The following is an 18688-nucleotide window of genomic DNA, read 5'->3' as shown; positions in this document are numbered from 1 at the left end:
GTCCCTGGAGAGTACCCGGCGTATGCTGGCAATGTGTGAAGAGGTAAGTGTTGACATTTACTGTTGTGAGGGAGTGAGGCCATCATACATGTGTTGTTTTAAGGGAGCGAGGCCATCATACATGTGTTGTTGTAAGATAGTGAGGCCATCATACATGTGTTGTATGGGAATGTGGCCATCATACATGTGTTGTATGGGAGCGAGGCCATTATACATGTGCTGTAAGGGAGTATGGCCATCATACATGAGTTGTTGTAAGGGAGTGTGGCCATCATACATGTGTTGTTTTAAGGGAGTGTGGCCATCATACATGTGTTGTTTTAAGGGAGCGAGGCCATCATAAATGTGCTGTATGGAGTGTGGCCATCATACATGTGTTGTTGTAAGGGAGTATGGCCATCATACATGTGTTGTTTTAAGGGAGCGAGGCCATCATAAATGTGCTGTATGGAGTGTGGCCATCATACATGTGTTGTTGTAAGGGAGTATGGCCATCATACATGTGTTGTTGTAAGATAGTATGGCCATCATACATGTGTTGCAAGGGAGTGTGGTCATCATACGTGTTGTTTTAAGGGAGCGAGGCCATCATACATGTGTTGTTTTAATTGAATGAGGCCATCATACATGTGTTGTATGGGAATGTGGCCATCATACATGTGTTGTATGGGAGCGAGGCCATCATACATGTGTTGTTGTAAGGGAGCGAGGCCATCATACATGTGTTGTTGTAAGGGAGCGAGGCCATCATACATGTGTTGTTGTAAGGGAGCGAGGCCATCATACATGTGTTGTTGTAAGGGAGCGAGGCCATCATACATGTGTTATTTTAAGGGAGCGAGGCCATCATACATGTGTTATTTTAAGGGAGCGAGGCCATCATACATGTGTTGTTGTAAGGGAGCGAGGCCATCATACATGTGTTGTTGTAAGGGAGCGAGGCCATCATACATGTGTTGTTGTAAGGGAGCGAGGCCATCATACATGTGTTGTTGTAAGGGAGCGAGGCCATCATACATGTGTTGTTTTAATTGAATGAGGCCATCATACATGTGCTGTAAGAGAGTGTGGCCATCATACATGTGCTGTAAGAGAGTGTGGCCATCATACATGTGCTTTTGTAAGGGAATGAGGCCGTTATACATATGCTGTTGTAAGATAGTGAGGCCATCATACATGTGTTGTATGGGAATGTGGCCATCATACATGTGTTGTTTTAAGAGAATGAGGCCATCATACATGTGCTGTATGGAGTGTGGCCATCATACATGTTTTGAGTGGGGCCATCAGGCTTAGTAACCGGAGGCTGCCATCATATCAAACTTATGAAACAAAATGAAAACACTCCAGTTCTCCTTGAAGACAATTGGTCCTTGTAGTGTGCCTTATCTCTAGAATTCCCACCCATATAAAAAGAATAATGACAAATCAATTCTTACCTTAACCAGAGTAAGGAAGCGGGGATAAAGACTTTGGTTATGCTGGATGAGCAGGGAGGTAAGCGGTATTTGGAAGAGTAGCTTATTCGTTGTATTTCTTATAGCCATTTTAATGTTGCTTTCTTTAGAGTAGTTTCCCTTTTTAGTTTACCTACCCTGGATGTTCCGTTGAGCAGTTTTTTGGATGCACTATTTTTCTCCGTGTTTTGGTGTAGTTTTGTATGAATATATTATTATGTTCTAAGCTTTTTAAAGTTGGTGTATTGGCCCCCACCACCCTATTTATTTATGTACTATTGTCTCTGCTTTTTACTTTTTAATTTAATCTCCGACCATTTTCGATGCCAGACCTCTATCTTTGAGCTACAGATTTCTACTTAAATTTTGTTTTAGTTAGAGCTTTTTAAGCTTATTTACATGCATGCCGCCTTCAGTCAAATGTTTGTATTTTTTTGTGTATACATATCTATATTAAGTAATATAATGGTCTCCATAACATAATGAGGCTTTGGTTCTGAGAAGCAAAAATATGCATTTTAGTATTTGCATCTACCGACACTTTTCGCCTTTACTGATAACTACCTTATATCAATGCTGAAACTATCTTCTACCAATGCTGAAACTACCTTCTACCGATGCTGAAACTACCTTCTACCAATGCTGAAACTACCTTCTACCACTGTTTACACTACATTCTACTTCTGATGACACTACCCTCCACCACTGCTCAAACTACCTTCTACCAACAAACTCGTAAACACGTTTCTCCAAAGCCATTCCAGCTATTGTGTTGCCATGGCAACCCCCATCCATCGCCGGGATTCCAGAGGACAATGTTTTATGTCGCCTGTATTTAGGACACCACTTCTCAGCTTACCTAAAAGCTTCTTTAATTAAAACGAGACGATTAAACGCCCACGCGAAGACAGGCTTGTTAGCCGCGGCTGTCCTCTGACTTTTAACATTTCAAACAACAGACAAGCGAGCTATATTTCCACTCAGCAACAGATTCATTTATTTATTTATCCGGCCGTCTATTTTAAACTGCTCGTGAGGTTGTATCAGCGACTTCCGCCCACGTGTTTGTATCACGAAGAGCAGATCCCGCCTGTAAGCTGGGCTCGCTTACCTGATGTATTCTCATGACGCCAGCCCAGGGCCTGCATTGATTCCCTCACCCACATACACCCACACCGGTGTCTTCTTACAGCCTAGCTAATCATGTTGCAGTCAATTTTATACTTTTCTCAAATATTTCTCATATATTTCTCATACACCCACACGACGGATACATTTTTAAAAAATACGGTTATCTATGCTTGGGCACTGACTAAAGACTTGTACTGTACTTTAGTTTAAAGTTCAATGCCTTAAGTCAGTATACTGCCGGATTCAGTAGGTCATCTCTCTACGTTTAGCAGCCTGTATGTGTTACTGTATGAAACAGACGAATGGGGCGGCATTAGCTGGTCAGCTGACTTTATAGTTGTGGCCAGTGTCCAGCAGATTGGACTAGGATGTCTTGTGTCGGCATCTGGTCCTCACTTTCATGATAGCGATGCATGATAATAGACATTAGGCGAGGGCTCATCAAACCTGTATTTATCTATTGTCCCTGTCAACCTAGCTCTACGGTGGTAGTCCGTTCCGTAGCGTCCAATAGGTCTGTATACATTTCTTTGTCAATGGACAGCAATACCAAACATGTACTAGACATACTACCAGTAGTGCGGATGTAGTCTGGCTTTAACATGAGCTCAATCATCTGGACTAGTTGAACGCTATTCGGCGACAAGGCCTCAAACCGTAGGTGGATACATCGATTTCACCAAGGCAGCTTTCGTCTGTGATGTTGCATGTTTCAGCGGATTACGGTATGGCGCGTCAATGTGTTGGAAGGTCAACGGCGGAAAGGGGAGGGTGCAGGAGAGAGAAGTGGATGGTGTCTGTTGAAAACAGGGTGTCTATTTCGTAGTGAACTACGAATAAGCTATTGTTCGTTGTAAGGCTATTTCTACACTGACCAATAATATAAGATTGGACAGTGTACGAATAGCTTTTAGTAAGCTATGCGCCTTCCAAAAACTCATTCCTTGTGAATTAATTTGAAGTGCCGGACAACTTTGCCGTATACAATAGCTTTTGTTACAGAAGAAAACTTAAAAAAAAATAACGTAAAAGATGTTCAGGTGAGAGCTAGATACAACACACGTGTCTTATCGTGTGGACAGCTATTGCATATTAAAGCAGGTCTAATTTCCTGAGACATGGATAGGCTGGATATAGTCTAGGGGCTGCCCGTTGTGGCACGTCTTCGGGGTTTGAAATATTTATATCAATAGAACATGTTAGGGGCTGTAATGGAATTAACTGTTTGAATCGTGTTATGTGCTAGCATAGAGTTATGGATGCTTCCTTAAGATGGTATAGAATTAAACTTCTCAAGATGGCAGATAATTAAACGTGGATGCTGCCTCAAGATGGCATAGAACATGGGATGCTGCCTCAAGATGGCAGAGAAACTGTGGATGCTGCCTCAAGATGGCATAGAATTAAACATGGGATGCTGCCTCAAGATGAAATAGATTTAAACCGCCAGAGTACCCTTGTTTAGACGTCCTTGGGAGCCAGCCATCACGGCAAAGTTTAGAACCCCTGTAACTAGCGAGCTGATTACAATAACAGCCAGAGTACCCTTGTTTAGACGTCCTTGGGAGTCAGCCATCTCAGCAAAGTTTAGAACCCCTGTAACTAGCGAGCTGATTACAATAACAGCCAGAGTACCCTTGTTTAGACGTCCTTGGGAGCTAGCCATCTCAGCAAAGTTTAGAACCCCTGTAACTAGCGAGCTGATTACAATAACAGCCAGAGTACCCTTTTTAGACGTCCTTGGGAGCTAGCCATCTCAGCAAAGTTTAGAACCCCTGTAACTAGCGAGCTGATTACAATAACAGCCAGAGTACCCTTTTTAGACGTCCTTGGGAGCCAGCTATCCCAGCAAAGTTTAGAACCCCTGTAACTAGCGAGCTGATTACAATAACAGCCAGAGTACCCTTTTTTAGACGTCCTTGGGAGTCAGCCATCTCAGCAAAGTTTAGAACCCCTGTAACTAGCGAGCTGATTACAATAACAGACAGCCAGAGTACTGTTGTTTAGTCTTCCTTGGGAGCCGCGGTCACGAAATCAATGAAAATAAACGCCCATTTCACATTCTGATTCTACTGTTTTAGGTCTCGGTTGAAACGGCACTATTCTGAGACTCAAAATTGGGCCATTTATTTAGAATTTTTTTAAAGAACCGGCTGGGCTATTAATATTTCGTCTTGCCAGTAGCCTAGTGCTCCTCAACCCATGGTTTCTATGCTCTCCGTCCCCTTTCACTCATTTAAATATACCAATGCTTGATTAGTGTGATTAGATTCTTCTGGAAAAGATGTTTCCTGTGACTTTATTGGGAAAACTTTAGGAGTAATGCCTGGGCGAGTTACATTCTAATGAAGTTAGTTTTAAATAATTTGACTATTTGAAGGAAAAAGGTACATGTTGTGTTTATTTAAAAGAAAGAGGGGGCGAGGAATATAATGATATTTAAAATACAAATACACGCTAATATTGATTTTAAAAAAATGATTTTAAAATACACATGCGGTGTTTCTTTGATGGTACAGACTTAGATCACACCAGCGACCTTTGTTTCTATAAATACATCACTCGCTGTTGGGCTAAGGAAAAAAATAGTTTGAATAAATGTGAGGCATTGTTTGCTGTGTGAAAATATTTCCTGTTGATCAATCATCGTATTTTCTAGTCACCGGTCAATTAGCCTCAAGCTTCTTATCGTGGGTGGTCAAATAGTGCATGGTGTTCTTGTGTTGGTTGGTTATAGGGAATTGGCATGATATTTTTGTGTTGATTGGTATAAGAAACATGGCATGATATTCCAGTGTTGGTTAATACAAGGGAAATGGCATGGTATTTTTGTGTTGGTTGATATAAAGGAAATGGCATGATATTTTTGTGTTGATTGGTGTAAGGGAAATGCCATTATAATCTTGTGTTAATTGACTTAGGAGAAAAGGAACAGTGAGACACATTATAAAGTTGACTTCCGGTCTGTTTATCTTTTGGCTTCTGTCTTTCTAAACAGAAAGTATCAGCTTCTGTCTAGTTCATCATGATCATCCCACACTACCTCACACCCCCCCCCCCTCACACCCCCACCCCAATCCACACACACTTTCTATTAATCCAGCCCAGCCCATACTGAGAATTTCCATTTTTTTTTACCTTGGAAAAGTGGGCGACGCTGGCCAATCAAACAACGTTTAAGGTTTGTAATTTGAGAAATGGAAGCGTGCGATCCTGTTATTTTAGTGCTATTTGTTGCTGTAATGTTGTAAACAAGGAAAATAATTCCTCAAATCTATCTCCATCTCCCTTTCTCCTTGCACTTAGCCCCCCCCTCCCCACACACAAATACAAACGTTAATTGTGTTGGTGTAAGCTTTACCACATTGCTTATTATATCTTCAGACAGGTTAGCAGATTAATTGAGGATGGTTTATGAAACAATACAACAGTTAGACACTCCAACAATCAATCGGCGAATGTGGTCACTTAAAAAAAAATGATAACATTAGGTTCTTGTAGAAAATCCGTATCCACATACAGTCTTTATCACCTGCTTTCAATTCATCATTAAAATCTTACAGCAAAAAGATTGTCCTTCTGTATATATTTGAACAGTTGTGCTCCTGTTGAGATATATTCTCAGCCCAACGGGCTTGTTACTTTCGACAAATATATCTTACCACTGTGGAAGCGAGTGATTGAGATCATCAACCCTTTGTGATCTTTCGACTTTTTATAGAGCCACTTAGGCTAGGAATATAGACACTTTTAAAACTTTTCTTTCCTTGAACAAATAAATGTGTAAATACCCTACATCCATTTTTTTGGTTGATAAGGGAAAGAAATCATTAAAATAAAACAAGCGCGCATCAATTATTTATACTTTTTAAACATTTCTTTTTTCTCAACTTTAACTTTAATATCACACATTAATGGATGTAGTAAATCACATTTTTAAAATTATTAACTTGTTTTAAGTTGTTATATTTTGGAAGTAAGTTTTTGAAAGGTCTCGTTAAGCAATAGGTGACGGTTACTGTGTTTACTATTTGATTTACTTGTCATCATTAATTATAGTGTATCATGTACACTCACCTCCATCTGACACAATACTCAATCATCGAGACTTCCCGATAGTATTTTTATCCAGTGCACTTCACAACCCTGACATTAAAGACACGGGTGAGAGAATGAAAACTTCCAGCTGAATGCATGTAATAATCACATGTCTGTATGTTAATAACACGGCGGGCGTGAAGCTTTAAATACCTTGCTGTGAATGTCGCCGTCTCGCTGGATGGTACACGACGCTCCTTTCATCCCACTACATACACGTGTTTTACTAGCGAGGTTTCATCAGGTGGTTTTTGGTGTAAAATGCCATAGGTCGGTAACCTTCAATTGTTGAGAAAAGTGGTGTCTTATAACTTTGAAACGATAGAAAACGGTTTAACGAGTTTCACAGAGAAAATGTGCACATGAAAACATCGTGCCCAGACTCCGAGACATTCATATACATCTCTCATATGTACTATTTCTTCAGACTGCCTGGAAAAATCTTAGCTTTGCTTATCGTTGTAGAAAAGTAACAATGAAAAGAATTAACTCGAAATTAATAGCTGTAGTTTTACTTAAGCTCTGGAACTCTGGAGCTAAACATTTTTAAGTAGGACTAAGTAGCACAAGGCCAAACTGCAGGAGCCCGCCTTGCACTTAAACCCGAGACATGAATATGCTAAATAGATTTTCTCGTGTCGATGTTACTCTATTCAATTGACGCCAGCTTTGCTCAATTTTTAATGCGCCTCTCATGCCTTTTAATGAACATTTTTTTCATCATTAAAAATTTTTAATTAGTTAAAACCATATGACTGTTATCAGGCGAGCGTCCCAGATTCCCATCCGTCCTGTTTTCAAATTTGACCTGCCATTGTGCTAATGGCGTTTGTGGGGCTCTGGCGTCGAACAGCGGCGGAAACCATCTAGTCACAGACACCCGCCCAAGTTTCCATTAAGAAACACACTTGTGGATTTTTATAGACACCTAAAAATAGTCACTGCATCCACGGGGGGAACACGAGAAATAGCTATTTGGAACTTGTGAGCGTGGGCTGAAGAAACAAGAGTTTTATTCCCGTGCTTTATCTAGTCGGGGAAAAACAAGGCTTTGTTTCATCTTATGGCTGCTATTTGGTATAGTAGAAAGACGGGTATCAGTGCTGCCACTTCCAGCTGGTGATATGTTTAGTGCACCCAACTTCCGATTCCACTTTTTATCTGTCGAAAATAGCCAAGGGTAGACACTTATACAAAATATAGTCATTGTAAAGATAGTTCTAGACAGGCTGAATGGATCTCGTCTCAATTAAATAAGCCTCCCCCTCCCCCTCATAGCGTTTCAAAGTGCCTCACAACTAGATGCAATTACATCTAGGAATATGTTGTTATTACATTAGTTTTGAAGGGATTGACATCATTATAAGCCCGCTGCTTTTGTCGTTTGAAACCAAGCTTTGTAGATGGACAAATGCCACCCCCTCCTTATAGCACCACTCCTCCTTATAGCACCACCTCCTCTCTCTCACAACATCCCTCACACCCAGCTCCCTCACACCACAACCCCTACCTCACACACCACCACCACCGCTTTTACAGACATCAGCTACCGTCCTAAAGCAGGACAACAACATTCTGTTTTTGTTGACATTCCGCCTACTTTTTTGCCGATCTTAGCCCGACCTTTCAGAAATAAAATCCAATTTTAATTAATTTAAAAGAATGAAATAAATAGCTATTTGCGCGGTTTATTTTTTTATCGTGATTTCATCAAATCACCAACACAGAGTATTTCTGGCTTTCTGTCTCTATTTTCATTTTTTCCCTGGCTATTTACAGAAGTGGGGCAAATTTTTGATTGGTTACCCAGCAAACAGACTTATTGTTATTTGTATTGGGTAAGAATATATTTACCACCATTAAAGCCTCAGATATCTGTCCTAGATTTTGGTGAGGAGGGAAAAATAACATGACGTTTATTTTGAATTTTTTAAGGGCAAAAAGAAATCCTGAAACGTAAATTTTCGCTGAATTGTGTTTCTAAATAAAGGATTGAACGAATTTCGACATATTCTTAGATATGATCCATCCGTTGCATGACGTCGTGTGTAGACTACACCATTCAATGACCAAAGTGACGGTTCTAACGCCAGTACTGCAGCAGTAACCAGCGGGTGGGGGAGAGAATGGTAGTGGTCAGGGTGACCCACTGTGCTGTTGTTGTTAGACGTGTTAAGCTGTCATCGCCTGCCACGAGCCCGCCGATCATAGGAAAATATTTTTTTTTATCTTTCCTTCTCGCAGCTTAAATCTATTGATTCCAAATGGCGCGATCGGCTAATGCCCAACAACACGTTTCAGCAGCTGTTTCTGAATTTTTCTTCTTTTGTTGCCTCTGTCTATACTGGTCTTTGGTGTAGTCCGTTGTTGCTGTAGCCCGTTATTGGAGCAAAGTTGATCTTCGTGTTGTTTCTGCTGTGTCTCATTGAACCTTCACACACCGATCACGTGATGGTGAACACACACAGCTTTAGCTTAAATGGTTTTCTATTAGACATAGAGCACACGATCATACACTGCACACCTCTTGGCTGCTATAGTAGATCTATCTTTCTCTCTTTATTTATGCCTATATATATATATATATATATATATATATATATATATATATATATATATATATATATATATATATATATATATATATATATACTCTCATACATACACGTGTATTCGCCGTTTTAAATCGTTAGCAAATGTTGCCTTTTCTCGTGTTTCTCCATCTTGCTGTATAGTTATCGGTTAAAAAAAATCATTATTGATTTGGGAGAAGTAAATCAATCATCGTAAACCATATGCATTAGCAGACAGTTGTTTTGTTTTTAAATCGATGATTTAAAAAACTGGCCGTGTATTTTCTTGTAGTTGTGAAACGATTCATGCGCTTGTTTTTTTTTCCTTCTCTCCCTCCCTCGCTCTAATGACGTTTTGTCATACTGCTCGCTGTGTTGATCAGATAATCGTAGCGCTGAAAATCCCCAGTTAAGCCGTTGAACACAGTGCTGCATAAATATATTGATTTATGTGTAACTAACTCCTATCTCTACTTATTCCTTCAAAATATAGTAAACAAAATGAAATAGTATTAAATATAATCTGTATCTTTCAACTGATAAGTCTTTATGAAACTCTGTATGGGCGTGTTAGGTATTACTTTAATATAATTTATTGCGTTAGTTTTATAATTATGTTTAGAGCCATGATTGGGTGTTGATTAGGTTTTTTCTTGTTGGTAGTTTACATACAACCAGTTACCTTACAGCCAAAGAACGTCCCATTATTGTGTCATTATTTGGACACAGATAGGACACATTCCCCGGCTTTTCTATATCAACAAACCCAATAGCATTAATCTTACATTTGTCTTGATAATCTCTGTAGGAAATAAAGACATCCAGTTGTGTTGTTCTCCCTGTAGGAAATAAAGACATCCAGTTGCGCTGTTCTCCCTGTAGGAAATAAAGACATCCAGTTGTGCTGTTCTCCCTGTAGGAAATAAAGACATCCAGTTGTGCTGTTCTCCCTGTAGGAAATAAAGACATCCAGTTGTGCTGTTCTCCCTGTAGGAAATAAAGACATCCAGTTGTGCTGTTCTCCCTGTAGGAAATAAAGACATCCAGTTGTGCTGTTCTCCCTGTAGGAAATAAAGACATCCAGTTGTGCTGTTCTCCCTGTAGGAAATAAAGACATCCAGTTGTGCTGTTCTCCCTGTAGGAAATAAAGACATCCAGTTGTGCTGTTCTCCCTGTAGGAAATAAAGACATCCAGTTGTGCTGTTCTCCCTGTAGGAAATAAAGACATCCAGTTGTGCTGTTCTCCCTGCGGTTGTATGAAACACCACTCAGTTTAACGCTGGACTGGTCTAGGGTTCTTTGCTTCGCTCAAATGGCGTCACACATTAGGGACTCAGCGCCCAAGTGCTCCTCAGTTTGCGGTCTGTGTAAACGTATTAGGGCAACATTCCCTGCCGTTTTTCCACACACTACTGTATATATTTTCCCCGATGTGTCTTTTTGTTGCTGTGGACACCCATTTACCAGCATGTGGTCGTTAAACTGTCATGTTGAGAGGTTTTATGATTTAACAAAAAAAATCTAGTTGGATATCCATTGCATAATTAGATAAAATATGGGGAATGGGCTTTTGGAATGCCTATTTTTTTTCAGTATGTGGATACGGTTCGTATTACAGACCATTCCAGAAAAAGACTAATCTTACATGTCCTGATTGGATCGTCTGACCATTGTCCTAATAAGATCATCTGACCATTGTCCTAATAAGATCATCTGACCATTGTCCTAATAAGATCATTTGACCATTGTCCTAATAAGATCATCTGACCAATGTCCTAATAAGATCATCTGACCTTTGTCCTCATAAGATCATCTGACCATTGTCCTAATAAGATCATCTGACCATTAACCTAATAAGATCATCTGACCATTGTCCTTATAAGATCATCTGACCATTGTCCTAATAAGATCATCTGACCATTGTCCTAATAAGATCATCTGACCATTGTCCTGATAGGATCATCTGACCATTGAATAAGATCATCTGACCATTGTCCTAATAAGATAATCTGACCATTGTCCTAATAAGATAATCAGACCATTGTCCTAATAAGATAATCTGACCATTGTCCTTATAAGATCATCTGACCATTAACCTAATAAGATCATCTGACCATTGTCCTTATAAGATCATCTGACCATTGTCCTAATAAGATCATCTGACCATTGTCCTAATAAGATCATCTGACCATTGTCCTGATAGGATCATCTGACCATTGAATAAGATCATCTGACCATTGTCCTAATAAGATAATCTGACCATTGTCCTAATAAGATAATCAGACCATTGTCCTAATAAGATAATCTGACCATTGTCCTTATAAGATCATCTGACCATTAACCTAATAAGATCATCTGACCATTGTCCTTATAAGATCATCTGACCATTGTCCTAATAAGATCATCTGACCATTGTCCTAATAAGATCATCTGACCATTGTCCTGATAGGATCATCTGACCATTGAATAAGATCATCTGACCATTGTCCTAATAAGATAATCTGACCATTGTCCTAATAAGATAATCAGACCATTGTCCTAATAAGATAATCTGACCATTGTCCTTATAAGATCATCTGACCATTGTCCTGATAAGATCATCTGACCATTGTCCTTATAAGATGGTTTAACTGTTGAACTGATTTCGTCATGTAAGATAGTATTTACAGATTAGATGTAAGACTGTAAGATACTATTTTGTATGTAAGGTGGTGTTTACATGTATGGTGGAGTTGTATAGTGGAGTTTAATACGTCTGAGGTAGTGTTTCTATATTAGTATCGTAAAGTTGTACAATGTCGCAGTCTTGTCTAGCAATACGACTGTGTAGGCTGGTGTAGAAAGTAAAGAAGTATCATTTAGTTTCCTTGTACCCTTTAGGACAGGTTTTTTTTTTCATCGTGGAATAATGTTATGGGGGGGGGGGGGGGGCAAGTAAGAAGGGATGACCCAAATGTCCTTAAGTGGTCAAGGTTATGGGAAATGCTGGTCTATGTGTAAAGGATGGGGGTGTCTGGGAAGGACGGACCGTATTGTCCGCGAGTGCAGGAGGGTGGTAAAGTAGATGGGAAACTGTCTTTCTCGTTGGGATGTTAGGGTGGAGATGGATTATCAATAGAAGAAGGCGAGATGGACTATCAATGCGATTGGATTGCGATTGTGCCGGGTGTCGCGCCTCGAAATGCTGTAATTTGTTCTTGTCTTAGAGGGCTTTGCATTGGGTCTGTAGGGTCAGGACCGGACTTAATTTAATTATGGCTGTTCATTTGAGTCCAACATTGAAACCATTATCCCGTTATGAAGATGTCGTTCATTTCAATATTTTAATTGCGCGATGGGTTCCTAGGTTGTTATGGGATTAGCCATATTCTGTCATCACTGTTGTGATATAACATGTCTAAGTGGTTGGCGTTTACCCTACATTGTTGTTGTTTTCTATTCTGTTTTCTATTAATTAAAAATTGACTGAATATTTTATTCTTATCTGAAGTAGTTGTTTTTATTTGAATCACGTATTCAAGATTCAAACCGTTGTAGCCTCGTATTTTAGCTACATGTCTTATCCATATCGGGTTTTCTCTCACACCAGCCAGCCGCACGCTTGTCGTTCGTACCATCAACACTTACATACACCACCATCACTTACATACACCACCATCACTTACATACACCACCATCACTTACATACACCACCATCACTTACATACACCACCATCACTTACATACACCATCATCACTTACATACACCATCATCACTTACATACACCATCATCACTTACATACACCATCATCACTTACATACACCATCATCACTTACATACACCACCATCACTTACATACACCACCATCACTTACATACACCACCATCACTTACATACACCACCATCACTTACATACACCACCATCACTTACATACACCATCATCACTTACATACACCATCATCACTTACATACACCACCATCACTTACATACACCACCATCACTTACATACACCACCATCACTTACATACACCACCATCACTTACATACACCACCATCACTTACATACACCACATAAATTACATATACCATCATCACTTACATACACCACCATCACTTACATACACCATCATCACTTACATACACCACATCACTTACATATACCATCATCACTTACATACACCACCATCACTTACATACACCATCATCACTTACATACACCACCATCACTTACATACACCACCATCACTTACATGCACCACCATCACTTACATACACCACCATCACTTACATACACCACCATCACTTACATACACCACCATCACTTACATACACCACCATCACTTACATACACCACCATCACTTACATACACCACCATCACTTACATACACCACCATCACTTACATACACCACCATCACTTACATACACCATCATCACTTACATACACCACCATCACTTACATACACCACCATCACTTACATACACCATCATCACTTACTGATCAGCATACTGATTACCCCATACAACGTCACGATATGGGGATCGACATATTGTCAAATTGTGATAGATACTATCTTGTTCTTAAGTCACTTGTTGACTAGCTTGTGGACATTAATGGGCGTCTTGCTGATGGTGTACAGAACATTGAAATAGGTTATAATGGATGTGGATGACCAGCCCTGGTATCTGTTCCCTGCCTACCACCGCCAGCTAGCGGGTTATCTTACACAGTTGGTCACCTTAAGGATTCTAGATATACGGGTTTTCAAACAAATAAGAGAAAATATCTTTAAAGTTTCTTTTTTTTTAAACTAGTGTATTTCGAAATATTCATTTATTTACAAAAGTACCAGAAAAAATATTTTGAAAACGAAACAAACGCTAAATTCCACTTCAGAAACTGATAACTAAATGTTTGTTTGTCTTAGCTTTGTGTTCTTTACCTGCATGGAAACTGAATTTATTTCAACTTGGTTTATGTGGTTATACTTTCAATTAATGCGGCGTTCTCAATACTTATTTTTACATTTTCTTTGTTTTCTAATTTTTGTAAAGTTGGATTTTAACGAGCATTTTCTAACAGTGCAGTCTGTATCAAGAGTTAAACAAAACATTGAAAACACGTATTATAAAACTTTAGTTTTTGCTTGTGAAGTAGCCCCACCCCCTTGCCTCGCGTGCTGTAATGTGAAACCAACACATAAACAAACGTCCTTCAACTCTCTAGTTCTCAGAGTTCAATAGATCCATAAAGGACGGTTGGATAATGGCGATGACGTAGTGGCCATCTCTAGCTGGCGAATCTCGCTGACGTTTCTTATAATTGTGTTCTTCTGTTGGCAAATGCTGTTGCAACCTAGAACTTGGCTAGATTAAAACTGACTTGCTCTAGATGTCCACGTGCTCATTACTTGTTTCCTAAAGTGACTGGATTTATTTATTTTCTTTACAAGGCATGAGCATGTGAAATCAAGCACTTGGTTACAACTATTTGCGGTTTATTTGAAATGAATTAGACCTCCTCTATTCAGTCGTCAAGCCAACTATAAAGATAGTAAAAAAAAGTCTGGACTATAAATAGAACATTTTGACTGAGTTCTAATTTAGCTATACTGTGTGACTGCTGTAATACAAAACTGACCCCCCCCCTCCCCACATGCTGGCTATTGTGTTTAACCAGCGTCGACTAAGAGCTTTCTACCTTTTAGTCCATTGTAATTCCCCTTTGTCCCTCTGTAAATTATCCCATGGGATGTGTATGTGTGGGGGTTAGTGAGAAATTTGTTGGCCATTTTAAAGTATGGCCTGGGTTCACCATACTGTAACCACGCTAGAAATTGGAGAATTCACCAGATACATGAAACTATTTTTTAAAAAAGAAGAATAGTAGTCTCCCTTGGTAGTGACACTGACGTGAGCTATGTGTGCTACTCTTGTTTATTTACAAATGCACGTAGCTTCACAAACCAATATCATTTTTTTACAAGCTTTTATTTAACTCACTTCCTCTGTCTGTCGTAAGTCGTCAGTCGTCAGTCTAGACGGAAACGCAGGAGTGAAATTCGGACAGTTCTACTTGACCGATACGATTCACAGTTGGCACGTGGGTCAAGACATGAAGACAATGCAATCTGAATCTAAATTTGACTTAATTGGATGCCTAATTAATTTTTTATGAATTAATAAAAATTTGGACCGAATTAGTAGGCATGTCTAGCCAACCACACCACACGCGTCATCAATAGCTGCGCCATCACGACCACGTAATGGCTGCGTTCAAAAACCATTGCGCGCCTACTGAACGTGATATTCAGTAGGCGCGCAATGGTTTTTAGTCATGTAACTCTATTGTAGATAAAACATGTAAAGTACTGAAAAAAATTTCATAAAAAACGTTTTAATAACAAGCTTTTATGTAATGATGCACTAAAAAGTAGAAAATAAATTATAGACTACTATTTAAATAACTATAAAGAAAAGCGTGGGTGTCTTCCTTAACATTAGTAAAGGTATCCAATAGATACTAAAGTGACCCACGCTTTTCTTTATAGTTATTTAAATAGTAGTCTATAATTTATTTTCTACTTTTTAGTGCATCATTACATAAAAGCTTGTTATTAAAACGTTTTTTGTGAAATTTTTTACAAGCTTTTATTTAACTCACTTCCTCTGTCGTCAGTCGTCAGTCTAGACGGAAACGCAGGAGTGAAAATTCGGACAGTTCTACTTGACCGATACGATTCAAAGTTAGCACGTGGGTCAAGACATGAAGACAATGCAATCTGAAACTAAATTTGACTTAATTGGATGCCTAATTAATTTTTTATGAATTAATTAAAATTTGGACCGAATTAGTAGGCATGTCTAGCCAACCACACCACACGCGTCATCACCTTCAATAGCTTCAATGGCTGCGTTCAAAAACCATTGCGCGCCTACTGAACGTGATGTTCAGTAGGCGCGCAATGGTTTTTAGTCATGTAACTCTATTGTAAATAAAACATGTAAAGTACTGAAAAAAATTCATAAAAAACGTTTTAATAACAAGCTTTTATGTAATGATGCACTAAAAAGTAGAAAATAAATTATAGACTACTATTTAAATAACTATAAAGAAAAGCGTGGGTGTCTTCCTTAACATTAGTAAAGGTATCCAATAGATACTAAAGTGACCCACGCTTTTCTTTATAGTTATTTAAATAGTAGTCTATAATTTATTTTCTACTTTTTAGTGCATCATTACATAAAAGCTTGTTATTAAAACGTTTTTTATGAATTTTTTTATAAATATATTTTTTTCGTATTAAATGTTCACACGCCTTAAACTAAGTGTTGACACCACACAACACAACTATTTTAATTGTACTGGATGTTTTCATTTTAATGTTTGCTGTTGTATTTGGTGTTGTAAACTCAAGGATGCATTGTGTTCAGTTTTTTTTCTTTAGTTGCTTTCAATGTGGTGATTGTTGTATATTTCTTTCAGTCGCAAGACGTAGCTGTGAAAACTATAGTCATGTTGGACCATCAGGGCGGTACGTAGTCCGTCATGTTTTCTTTGCTTGCTTGTGTACCCTCACCCTTTTTAACCTGTATTGTCCACAAGTATTTCATATTTTTACTTTTATAATCCACATGCCATTATAATTTTCACGAAACAAAAAAACACTAAACACTTTTGGTGGGCAAGTAATAAAGGTGATTTTTTAAAATATATGTGTATAAAGTCTTTATTCTTTGTTAAATATTCAATCACACAACTGTTGATTAAATTACTAAAATACCAAAGCGCATTTATATAACACTTACATTTTTTATATCTCCCTTTATGATTAAATACTACACATATCTCATAAAAATGTAATTTGATTGTAAAAGCTGCAATACTGAAAATTGATTTACGTCATATTATTACAATAGACAACATTACCTGCACCTACTAAAGTCTCTCCGCCTCGTCCCCCCCCCCATAACCTGACACTAACACATGCTGATTATTTCTCACCCACCACTGCACCTACTATACCCCCCTCCATACATAATTCCACTGTAAAATATGCTGATTATTCCCCACATCCCCACGCCTACTACATCCCCCTCTCTTCAGATAACTCCCCCGTATAATCTCTCACAAGCTGATTGTACAAAACACGTTAATCTCTCGCTCATCATTAATCTTTGACTGTCTTAAGGGCCAATAGCGCTGAACAGAGTAAATGGACATCTCAGAGATCTTTGGAGACAGGAATGTATACCTTGGTTTTCATATTTTTTATCGCTCTTTCAAGTATCTTTATTCAAATGGTTCATTGAAAATCATTGGAAATTGTATTTTTTTATTCAAGCTTATTTTCTAACCCACGTACCCTCCCGCTAAATAGTCCCATGCCATCGTTTGGCAACTTTCGTTTAGCCTTGAGAAACTTAAATTTATTCCAGCTAGGTAAACATATTAAGTATTATTTGTGTATAGATTTAAGTAATGTGGCAGTATTCTTACAAAGTTACATACAGTTCTTAGACCCACTGTCCAACCCGTGGTAAATCCATGTATAGCTTTACATTGTGTGGCAGTATCCTCACATTTAGCTCTGTCTTAGACCCACTGTCCAACCAGTGGTAAATCCATGTTTAGCTTTACATTGTGTGGCAGTATCCTCCCATTTAGCTCTGTCCAACCCGTGGTAAAACTTAAAAAACGACGAATGGTAAAAGTATATGAAGCGTAACTCTCTTCTCACATACCCCACGATCACGTGTTTTATTCATATGTTTTCTATTGGGTCACTCCCACGTAGATGTTTGGTTGCCATAACAACCAAGCTCTAGTGGCTCCTCTTCGTGGAAATCTTAGAGCCAAAGTTATACGACCGATATTCGATCTTTTCTCGAATAAATAAATTATTTCTTCCTCATCGAAATGAACGTGAGGAAAATTTTGTCTATTTATTACAACAAAATATCGCAACGATCGTAGCCTTTTGGGCGTATTGATACCCATTATGTAATACAACACGAAAAGGGTCTAAAAACTGAGGAAAAACAAGATGGCCAGCGTTCCATGTGCAGGATTAATGGGGAGGGTTTTTCCCCTCGCTCATAGCTCAGAAATCAAACTGACGCCTCTCTGTGTCAATAAATGATGCGCTCTTATTCATGCATCCATCGGTCTTATAATTCTGAAATAACAAGAGAGGAACCAAGGTCAAAAACTATATCTAAATTTTCTCTTGTTCATGTCTATCACAAGCAGCCTCTTGCTATCAATCAAAAGCATGTCAAAGTTCTATGTTGTTTCAGGCAATTTAGAGGGATCTGAAAATTCAGGATTCTAGGATGCTATTGTAAATGGAGTTTCTAAATGATATGATGTTACATTCACTGAAAAGATTCACTAAATTGTGTGATATTACATTGAAGGAAAATAATCTCTGAACATTTACAGCT

General features: G+C 38.7%; 1 protein-coding gene across 7 annotated transcripts in view; it reads left to right on the top strand.

Annotated features, from left to right (window-relative positions):
- Positions 1-18688, top strand: part of LOC131940790 (synaptosomal-associated protein 25) — a 71928-nt gene that overhangs the window by 30247 nt on the left and 22993 nt on the right. For 4 of the 7 annotated variants that reach the window (XM_059299605.1, XM_059299607.1, XM_059299602.1 and 1 more), the window contains exons 3-4: positions 2-43; positions 16728-16776. In XM_059299605.1, the coding sequence (XP_059155588.1) occupies positions 2-43; positions 16728-16776 (91 nt within the window). Of the gene's footprint in view, position 1; positions 44-1448; positions 1498-16727; positions 16777-18688 lie in introns of all 7 variants that reach the window. The other 3 variants (XM_059299603.1, XM_059299609.1, XM_059299604.1) reach the window with 1 other exon arrangement.

This window comes from Physella acuta, unplaced genomic scaffold, assembly GCF_028476545.2.
Source record: "Physella acuta isolate Inbredline_101_S28 unplaced genomic scaffold, ASM2847654v3 ptg000331l, whole genome shotgun sequence".
NCBI lineage: Eukaryota > Metazoa > Mollusca > Gastropoda > Physidae > Physella > Physella acuta.
The sequence above is the reverse complement of the archived record's forward strand: the minus strand, read 5'-3'. Positions and strand labels throughout refer to the sequence as shown.